The following is a 10,779-nucleotide window of genomic DNA, read 5'->3' as shown; positions in this document are numbered from 1 at the left end:
GGGTGTGCGGTGCGGGGCCCCGCGCCTCCCGTGGGCACTGCGGGAGTCGGGGCACCGCGCTGCCGAGAGAAGTTTTGTGTCGCTACAGAGAAAAAAAAATAATAATAGTGCTAAGTGTTGGGCTTTTTTTTTTCTTTCTTTCTTTCTTTCTCTGAACAAGTAACTTGACGCTCTGGAAGTGCGATGGGCAGAGCCTGCGGCTCCATGGGCAGATGCTCCCCTGTGGGTTGGGATGGAGGGCCCTGAGCAGGGGGTTTGTGGGGGACACGGGGGGTGATGACCCCCAGTGCCCCGAGAAGGGCTGAGGTGGGCCAGGGGAAGCCGCGGGAGAGGGACACAAATGGCTCCTTGCTGGACATCTCTGACGCTAGGGCGTGCGGTTGGAACAATGGGGCCTGCGGAGGCTCTGCTTGCTCCCAGCCCCGGAGCAGGGGTCCGGTTCCACGCACCGGTCCCGGTTCTCCGGGATGGAGGGCGGGCAGCAGTCCGGGGGTGCTGACCTCCCCAAAACTCGGGGCATCTGCAGCCGAGGGAGCAGCTCCTGCTCTGGCGTTCGCACTGGGATGGGGCCCCTCACTGGGGACCTGGGGACACGGGCAGGAAGGGGTGAAGGTCTGGCCCAAGAGATCCCTGTCCCGATCCTGATCCTGATCCTGATCCTGATCCTCCCTTCACACTGCAGGCGCGGTGGGGCTCAGCACCAGCTCTGCACTGGTGTGTGTGAGGCCACGGAGAATCAGGCCCCCTTTGTTTAATAAAGTTGGGAAAGAGGATTCGGCAGGCGGAACCGAGGGGAAATGTGCCAGGGCTGTTTTGTTGCAGGATCTCAGTGCTGCCCCAGACTCCTGAGAAGGGGGTGTGTGCTCAGAACGCAGCACGTGCCTGTTGTGTCCAGAGCCATGGAGAGGAGCGCGGAGACCTGGATTTTTTTCCACCATTTTTTTGTGTGTGTGAGTGAGGGTTTTCCCACATCTGGGAAGCTGAAATGTCAGTGTGCTGGAACTGTGGGGATGCAGCTGTTTGGATGGGGGGGCAGATGGTGCAGCCTGTGCCCCACCATGGAGGTGGGTGGGATGGATCCTGTGCTGGGGATTCCTTCAGCACGGTCCCTGGAGCTATGGCTCTTCACTCCAGCACAGATCATGGCCCACACTTGTTTCTAGAGGCCTGCAGGAATGTCTCCACTGTCTCCTGTGCCTTGTTTTTGTGTAGAAGGCCGGATTAAGAGGGTCTGGAGCTGGGTGTGGGGCTCCCAGGGGGATTGATTCCTGGACTCTCATGGATGCCTGACCAGGAATCCCACATTGTCATCCCTTGGTAATACTGCTCCTGTTGCAGATGGTTTTCTAGGAAAATAATTGTTTTTATGGGTACCTTTGAACAGGGTGGCAAACATCTTGAAAAAGGGAGGGGGGAAAAAGTAATAATGAAGTAAAATTATTTCACAGCTTTACTTGGTAACAAGGCTTAGCTTTTTCATCAACTTATTATTTTCTGAAGAAACACACTATCACTTCAGATTATTTTATAATAATATCAACCATCTATTAAAGTGTTCCTCACAGGCAGGTGTGGATGTGAGAGGCCTGGATCTGGGCACAGGGGCCATGGCCACAGGAATTCCACCTGCTATCAGGCCACCCCTCACTTTGCCAAAGCACTGAAAAGGCACTTAAGTGTAAATAAGGCTCAAGCCCGATGTATTTTTATTGGAATGCCTGTAAGGGTGGTTTGTGAAGAGGTGTAATCATGGCAGAGGGGGTGGCTTCACTCCAAGCAAGGATGCTGCAGGAGCTCAACCTGAGCTTGGCAGCTCCTGCTTTCCCCAGGAGCTGTGAACGTGCCCTCGAGGAGCCGGTGGCCTGCTGGAAGCCTTGCTCCAGTTTGTGCTGGGGCTGCTTTGTGCTCTGAATTTGAGCCACGAGCTGGCTGGGGCGGGGGACTGGCTGGGGTGAGGTGGTGGGTGGGCTGTGAAAGGGGGATCAGTGGGAACTGGCCAGGCTGGCTCCTCCACCTGGGTTCCTGCAAAGAGCTGGGGGGCTGGTGGGATGTGCCAAGGGCTGCTCTGCAAACAGGAGGACAGGAAACTGGGAAAGGAAGAATGAGGGGATGAAGTCACAAGAATCCCTTTGACTGGTGCCCCTGGGCATGGTTGGTGGTGACACCCCTTCCCTGGCTGGAGGTGGAGCAATGACCTCCTTGCCTGTCCTTCTGTGGGACATATCAGGGGCAGGGGTGAGTCTGCCTGAGTCAGGGCTCCTGCAGGTCACCCCCCCTTCCCCTGGCATGTGTGTGAACTCCAGCTGTGCTGAGTTTGGGTGACCAAACCTCCTGGTGCGTGCCATGGCACGGCCAGTGCTCCCTGGGGCCTGGGTGGCACATCAGGGTGCTCGGTGGCCCTTGTGTTCCTCCTGCCACCTCTCGTTGTCCTGCAATAGTCCATGGCTGTGCTGGCTCTCACGGCCATGCCGATGAAATTGTAAAGACAAAGCACTGGAGGGGTTTGCAGGAGGTTTTTTTGGAGATGGTGGGACATCAAGGGATGTGGGTTGAGATGGGGTGTGGGTGCTGGGAGGAATGCAGTGTCTGAAGGGCATCATGTTTTGGTTGTGCAGACTCTGAAATTGGGAAGGGGCAGAAATGGTCAGGAGCTGCAGTTCTTCCCTAGAAGTGACCCGAGGTGGGTGTGGATTAGCCAGATCAAGATTTGTATCCAACTTTTCTGCCTGCTCCCACAGACAAGCTGGGCTGCTGTCGCTGGAGCCAGGGGAGAGGCTGAAGGGCACGTTTAAGGCCAGATGTTGTGGTTAGGGAGACACGGTGCTGGTTCTTTGTGTGCCTGCTGTGTGCAGGTGTCGGGAGAAGCTGTGGGGTTGCTTTGGCTTCGTGCTGCGCCCACTCCCAGATAAGACTTTCCCTGTAAGGATTTTTGGACTCTCTAAAGATTTTTGGTCCTTCTAAGGGTTCTTGGTCTCATCACAGTAATAGCATCCATTGTCACCTGTACTCACAGACACCCTTTGATGCAGCATCTCCCAGCCTGCTCCAACCAGCCTGTTGTCACCAGGAATGAGATTATGCGAGAGCGGATCTTAACATAAATTGCTCTTTCTTGGCAAGGCGAAGTCAAATAACAAGAGGCTCCACTAAGCCCAGGTGATTGGGTTCTTTGTGTAGCTCCAAACATGCTCCAATGCTTTCAGCATTTAAAAATAGTCCGAGGAAGCCTTTTCCATTGAGGAAGTCTGATGATGGCAGCTCCCCCACCCACCCTGTGGAGGTGGATGTATGTACAGCATCCGAGGAGCAGCGAGGGGGGCAGATCTTCTTGTCTCCTTGTTTCACGGAAATCTTGGCTCGAAAGCCACCCGATCTGGTGGGGTCTGAAGGCTGCTCCGGCAGCTCGGGATGGGCCCGAAAGGGAGAGAGATATCGCAATCGGTGTCGGGTTGTTACAAAGTGTTAACGAGAATTACTCCGAATTTACACCGGGGGAAAAGTGCGGAGCGGCAGCGACTTTGCGCCGTTTGAACCGGAGGTGGGAGGAGAGAACGGCTCTGGGAGAGAGAGACGGAGACAAAGGGAATTTTCTCCGAGGGAGCCACGCACGCTCCCCGCGCAGCGCTCGGGCGGCCGGTGCGGCGCTGACCGAGTGAACCGCAGCGCAGCCGCCCGGAATCTAGGGCAGTGGGAAAGCGAGCAGTGCTGGCATTGGGTGGGGGCCCCCGCCTTTGTCTGGCAGCCCCCTCCCTCCCTCCCTCCCCGCGTCCCCCTGCGCTCGCCATGCCCCGCTTCCCCCGCTCTGCCCGGCCCCGGCTCCGGAGCCGTGCGGGACCGAGCCGTGCCGCGGGCACACCCACTCCGCACCGGGGGCTTCGCTTCCCAACTTTCCTCCGCCGCACAAGGATTGTCTGTGCCTCTAGGCTTGATGCTGTTTGGTGCTTTTTTCCCCCTTTTTCTTTGGTTTTTTTTTTTTTGTTTCATAAACAACTTTCATCGCAATGTGAAAAAGCGTAAAATCGCCGCGCTGGAATGAAGCAGTCGCTGGTTTTCCTGGCGTGGTGCGTTGGGTGGTGTTTTTTCCCATTCTTGTAAACACAACTTGCATCATCAGGACAATAAACCCTCCGTGCAAAGAGATTTAGTTGGTTGGTTGTGGTCCTTTTGTGTGCATTTGTGTTTTTTTGACACCACTTTCATCAGGTTTTCAATGCAGCAAAACCTTACCCCACAGGCCGTCAGGAGGGTTTATTTGTGAAGTTCTTTGTGTGCTTGTCTTTTAACAAGGCTTTCATGTTAACGGGGAAAAGAACGCCCCACCTTACCGGAGGTAGCTGAGGGTTGTTTATTTTATGATCCTCTTCAATTTTATGACTACAATAGAAAAAAAGACCAAGTTCTAATTTGCCCTTCGACCCTCTTGCACCCCACTAGCAGTGCCAGAAGGGACTGCGTGGGGTATTTGCAGGTGTAATTTGTATCTGTGCAGCCTTGCCAGAAATGAGAAGAGGGCTTAAAAAGCTTTTGTCTGTAGAGATTACTTTGTATCTGATGAAAACATGAAATATCAGGACCTGGAGTGATTTGTGGGGTGTGTTTTTCCAAAATAAAACCACAACGCAGTCAATCAAACAAAAAGATCCAGCTTGGGGTTGGCTCTGGAGCTGTTTGCTGTGGCTGGTACAGCTCCTCTGGTTCTTCCAGGGTCAGGGTCGTGCTCCTGGCATGGGGGTGCCAGTCGGTGCCAGGTGGGAGCCTCCAGACTGCATCAGTGGCAGAATATACCTGTGCAGGGTCTGGCCTTGTCCCAGCACCGAGGAGAAGGTCATCAGCAGGTCTAACTCTGAATTTGCACCAAAGTGAAATTATTTGAGGGATCTGCTCCACAGGCACAGCTGAGTGTGCCACTGCACTGTCCTGGTGGCATTGTCACCGTGGTGCTGTGCTGGGCACATCCCTTCTATGCTCTGATCATCCTCTGCCCACTGATGGAGCAGCACCTGGGAGCCTTGGGGTAAACCCTGTGAAAACACACTTGGTTTGGGGCTGCTCAGAGTGAGTACATTTGGGATGGATTCGACAGCTAGATCAGATGCATCCAGCACCCTGGTGTCCCTTGTGAGCAGCTGTCTTTGCTGGAGAGGTGAACCAAGCTCCTAGAGCCTTCTCGGTTAATTTTGATGGATTTGTTGCCCTGATGCAGGAGAAAGCAGAGATGAGAAGGTGGCTGTGCATCCAGATCTCCCCCTGACCCCCACCACCCATCTTGGCAATGTCTAGACTCAATTTATTTCTGTGTTTTCAGCCAGAGATGGCTGCTCTGTGGATTAATTCCAGTTAGCTGACTGGTCTGGGCACCAGAGGCTCTCCACTCCTCCAGGGTTTGGTCCTGTGTGGGAATGTTTGTGATGTACTCAGGTAATTTGCAAACACGTTTACTTTGAGTCAATTGGTAATCAGTGAAATTAAAGAGAAAAAAGGGTGAGGGGAGGAACTGAGCTTATAGCCTCCTTCATGAAATGCTTTGGGATCTGCATTATTGACAAAACCCAGGATAATAGAAGGTAGGCTGTGGAAACACAATGAGAAAGAGATTAATTCTCTGTTTAATATAAAAATCTAAGTGGCAGGGGTCTGCCGGGGATCGACACACTGATGTCTGTGTGCTGCTACAACGAGGAGAACATAGACCAAGTTATGTTTCATGGGTCCCTTTCTTCCCTCAGCTTCATTTTGACACCACCTGCCAGGCAATCCCCTCCCTTCCACCTCCCTCCCCTTTGAATAATCCCCACTCAAATGCTTTGTTACACGGTGTTTTCAAATTTCAGTTATGCACGAAGGGAAAGTGTCAGAAACCACCCCGTGCAGGAGAAATTTTGTTTGGAATAAGCACATCGGGATGTGCTGCCCATCTGGCTGGGATGTCGCGGGCCACATCCTGATCCAGCTGAGCTCCATCAGAGCAGGGGGATCTCAAAGGAGGCTCAGCCCCTTTTTAGTGTGCAAAGCAGTCAGGGATGGGGCTGAGATGGGCCTGGAGCCTTGGCACTAAGTGAGTAAATCATGTTTAAGCCCAGCCTGGTTTTAGCTGATGTAAAAAACCAGTGCAGCACCCCTGGAAGTTGAGGAGTTCTCTGGATTTGGGCTGCTGATGGTTTGGCCATTGTCTGTGCCAGTTCAGAGCTGCTGGAGGTCAGGGCTGCTGAGCCCCCTGGGCTTGCTGGAGTTGGTCTAATTTCCTAGGAGGTGATTTTCTCCTGTTTTTAAGCACAGGATCCCCATCTGTCTGTCTCCACAAAGCTGGCTTTCCCGTCTGCAGGCCTGCACAGAGACCCTCCCTCCTCCCCCCCTTCTCACACCACCGACTGCACCACGCGTCCTTTTGTCCGTTCCACATCCTCCTTCCCCTCCCTCTCGCCGTGCTCTCTCCTTGCCCACCTTCCTTTTGCCCTTTTGGGGTGTCCTGGCTTTGCTCCCACACACCTCATTCTCCTCCTCCCTTGGAGGCATCAGGGTGTGTGCCTCTCCCTCAATTTCCACCACCTTTGCTCCATCCCCAACTCCCTCCCACTCCTCCAGCTCGTGTAACGTGCTTACATTTGCCCTCATTCATGTGGATTCCTTGCCACTGCTCCCTTCCATCTGTCCCCAGCATGGAGCCCTGGTCCTTTGTCACAGCTCTGCCTGCCTGACCCTCCCCGTCGGCTCCGTGATTGTTTCCTGTCCTGCCGGGCTCAGATCCCTGTCCCCCACACACTGTCATTGTCCCACAGCTGAGAACAGCACGGAGCCCAATCTCAGCCCCAGTGCCAGCCCCAGTGCCAGCCCCAATGCCAGCCCCAATCCCAGCTGTGCCACACGCCTGCCCGAGGTCTTTTCTGCACAGGAGAGCGAGCCTGGCTCTAGAGGCAGAGCTCGGGTCACTGCGGAATTCCACGGAGCTCCTGCAGCCCGGGGTGATGCACAGGGAGGTATTTTCAGCTTGATGCTTGCTGTGAACACCCCCTGTCTTTTCCATGTGATGCTCTGGTGATATCCCTGGGGAAATGGTGGCATCTCGGTTAATCTTCCTAAGATGGAATCTCCCTCTTTGGAGAGGGAGGGAGCAGCACAGGAGAGGGGCAGGGAAATGTCTGCCAGCGGTGGGTCAGGGACAGCCCACCCTGCCAGGGCTGCCAGAGGGCATGGGTGACCTCTCAGGGATTTATCCAGCTCTCCTTGGGATGAATCTTTGTTATTTATTATTATTTATCCTATAGTTGAGTTGCACCTGGCTCCATGAGGTCCTGTCCTTTGAGTTTCCTGGAGCTGACAGCACACCGCTGGGTGACCACTGGTCCACATGGGCTGTTTGGAAACTTCACTCAAAACATCACAAATGTACCTCAGGGTGCAAACTCCAGGGAGTAACCCGTGAGCTACACTGCATTTGGCAGGGGGTGGATGTGGTTTGGGTTTGGGGATTTTCCCAGACCCTTCTTTGTGCCAGATCTGGCATTTCCATTCCCCGGGAACATGGAATTCCTGTTTCAGAGATGGCTTGAGTGCAGCAGCGCTGTGATGTGGAGCGCTGAGAGGAAATTTTGCAGGAGCACAAGGCAGGAGACAGCGATTCCTGCTCCAGAAATGGGAAACGAGGCTCAGGGAGCCGAGGTGGCTCTGAGGAGTTAAAAATCACAGTGGAAGTTGACAGTGAAGTTCTGATTTACCAGCGTGTGCCCCGTGCTGCTGCCAAGACCCTCTGAGGGGCAGTGGGCTCACGGCCGTGCCAGGGGCTGTGTGTGCCTGCACTTGGCCAGGGCTGTGCCCGGTGCTTGTGTGGTGCCATGCCTGTGCTGTGCCATGCCTGGTGTCCATGCAGTGCCATGTCTGTGCTGTGCATGCCCAGTGCCCATGTGGTGCCATGCCCGTGCCGTGCCTGGTGCCTGTGTGGTGCTGTGCCCATGCAGTGCCATGCCTGGTGCCCACGTGGTGCTGTGCCCAGTGCCTGTGCAGTTCCGTGCCTGTGTGGTGCTGTGCCCCATGCCCCTGCAGTGCTGTGCCCATGCCGTTCCTGGTGCCCATGCGGTGCCGTGCCCCTGCCGTGCCATGCCCAGTGCCCATGCAGTGCTGTGCCCATGCTGTGCCCGTGCCGTGTCTGTGCTGTGCCCCATGCCTCTGCCATGCCCGTCCTATGCCGTGCCCAATGCCCACGCGGTGCTGTGCTCCATACCCCTGCGATGCCATGCCCGGTGCCCGTGCGGTGCCATGTCTGTGCTGTGCTCCATGCCCCTGTGGTGCTGTGCCCATGCCATGCCTGGTGCCCATGCGGTGCCGTACTCGTGCCGTGCCCAGTGCCCATGCAGTGCCGTGCCCCATGCCCCTGCGGTGCTGTGCCCATGCCATGCCTGGTGCCCATGCGGTGCCATGTCTGTGCCATGCCCCTGCAGTGCTGTGCCTCTCCTGTGCCATGCCCGGTGCCCACGTGGTGCTGTGTCTGTGCCGTGCCCCGTGCCCCTGCAGTGCTGTGCCTCTCCTGTGCCATGCCCGGTGCCCGTGCAGTGCCAGCACTGCGAGCACAGCTGGCCGGGCTGAGCGCGCTCCCCGCCGGGCACTGCTGGATGCAGCGGCTGCAGCTGTGCCTGTGAGCCCAGGGAACCATTCCCACCAGCTCCCGTGGCACCAGGCTGTTCCAGTGCCACAGGTGTGGGTTCAGTTCTTGCCAGCAATACGGGGTGCTGGCATTCCAGGGGGCACCCCGATGTCACCAGCCTGTGTCTCACCAGAGGGGCTGTGCATGGGTGGCAGCCCTGAGCTCCCGGCCTGAGAGGTGCTGTCATTTATCAGGATCTGTAGAAATAATAAAATCCCAGCCCAGGAGGTGAGGAATCTGCATTTGGTGGTTGCAGAGGCATCGTTTGCAGGTCATTTTGTGTTGAAATGTGATGTCAGTGGAGGAAAAACTGCTGGTGTCTGGTAGTCAGAAGAAAATTTCCTAGGAGGAAATCTTTTCTTTCTTTTCTGGGGAGGGAAGGTGGGGTAGGAGGTGCTGGGGGATCTCAGAGATCCCAGTGCTGTGTCCCCATCCTCTGGTTCTTCCAGACACCCAAATCCTCACGAAACCGCAGCAAAGTGCTCACCTCACTTCATCTGCACTGGAGAATCACAGGTTTTAACTTTCCTTTGAGATCTGAGCTCAGAGCACACCCGCTGCAGAGGAACCCCCAGCCTGCCCTGGAGCTTGGTGCCAGAAATGCCTTGGGTGAGGCTTTTCCAGAGAGGGGTCTGGGGGGCAGGACAGCAGCAAGGAGGGCTCCAGGAGTAGTTTAGAGAACTGTGCCACATCTGGAAAAACTCTTAGTTGCTTGATGGCATCCTGGTGTCATCTGGGAACCTGAAGCCAACCAGATGGATCAAGAGCCTCCAAAAGATCATTTGGAAGCCAAAACACACTGGAAAGTCTTTTGCCCTTTTTGGGAAAGCAGAAGGCTGTTTTCTGGGCTGTTAGGAGCTGGGGAATTGGCTTGGTGGGTTCTAGGAGTGGGGGAATGGGCTCAGTGTGCTCTGGGATCTGGATACTGGTACACAAAAGCACCACTTGGCCAGTGATCTCAGGAGAGGGTCTGAGCACCTGGAGCAGGAGTCTGCACAGCCTGCTCTGGGGCTCACAGGAGGGCAGCCCTGCCCCATTTCTTGCTGTTTCAGCCCCAAAGTAGATCCTGACCTCCTGCTACCCCTGGCCATCTAGCTCAGCTGGCATTTGCAGTCCTGCCGTATCTGCAGTGGGGAAGCCCAAACTGCTGCATCTCTGCAACTCCCCTCCAAAGTTGCCCCCCTGAAGTTCATGGTATTCACCCCAAAACCTCCTCAGTAGTACCAAAATCCTCTGGAGTCAAGGCAGGCGACTCCCCTTGGGAGGTGGCACAGGGTGGCCAAGGGCTCCACATTGGCAATCCAGGCTGTGAGACCAGCATCCCTCTGTTCTCCTGCGACCTCCAGGCTGCCCCATGCATCAGCCCTGTCCCCAGAGCCCAAGGATGACCATTGTCTCTGGGGGACACCCTGGGGCTCTGGGGACAGGCCTTGTCACAGAGACCACTGACACCTGGGGTGGATCCCCCATTGCTCCGTGGTGTTGGGGTGGGTGGAGGGGAGATCTTGGGGATGGCTGCTGAGGGAAGGCAGTCAGGGGGGATGGTGTGGTGGGCTGCAGCACACAAAATGGTGATCCCCGTTTTGGGGGATGAGGGAGCATGGCACTCCTGAGGGAGGGAGGCTCTGGGAATGGTGAGGTTGGGCCTCCCTCTGGCATTTCCCCTCAGGGTTAAGGGGATAGCGCCTTTCCCTTGTTCCATGTCCTGCACAGGGGCTGCCAGATGGCACAGGGGATTGTGGCCCGGTGTCCTGCAGAGCAGGGCGAGCAGTGGGGCAGCCTCGTTAACTGCTTTGCCTTCTTCTCTCTCTTCCCAAGGCTGCAAGATCAAAGCCCTGCGGGCAAAGACCAACACCTACATCAAGACCCCGGTGAGGGGGGAGGAGCCGGTCTTCATGGTGACGGGGCGGCGGGAGGACGTGGCCATGGCCCGGCGGGAGATCATCTCGGCGGCCGAGCACTTCTCCATGATCAGGGCCTCCCGCAACAAGGCGGGCACCACCTTTGGCAGCGCGCCCACGCTGCCGGGGCAGGTCACCATCCGCGTGCGCGTGCCCTACCGCGTGGTGGGGCTGGTGGGGGGCCCCAAGGGAGCCACCATCAAGAGGATCCAGCAGCAGACCAACACCTACATCAACACGCCC

At 56.1% G+C, this 10,779-nt stretch overlaps 1 protein-coding gene across 1 annotated transcript in view; it reads left to right on the top strand.

Moving 5' to 3' along the window:
* Positions 1-10,432: 10,432 nt before the first annotated feature.
* The window catches only part of MEX3A (mex-3 RNA binding family member A), a gene marked incomplete at its 3' end in the record, with an annotated part of 842 nt that continues 495 nt past the window's right edge, over positions 10,433-10,779 (top strand). The window contains exon 1 of the mRNA XM_031063973.1: positions 10,433-10,779. Within this exon, the coding sequence (XP_030919833.1) occupies positions 10,531-10,779 (249 nt within the window).

This window comes from Geospiza fortis, unplaced genomic scaffold (assembly GCF_000277835.1).
Source record: "Geospiza fortis unplaced genomic scaffold, GeoFor_1.0 scaffold387, whole genome shotgun sequence".
NCBI lineage: Eukaryota > Metazoa > Chordata > Aves > Passeriformes > Thraupidae > Geospiza > Geospiza fortis.
The sequence above is the reverse complement of the archived record's forward strand: the minus strand, read 5'-3'. Positions and strand labels throughout refer to the sequence as shown.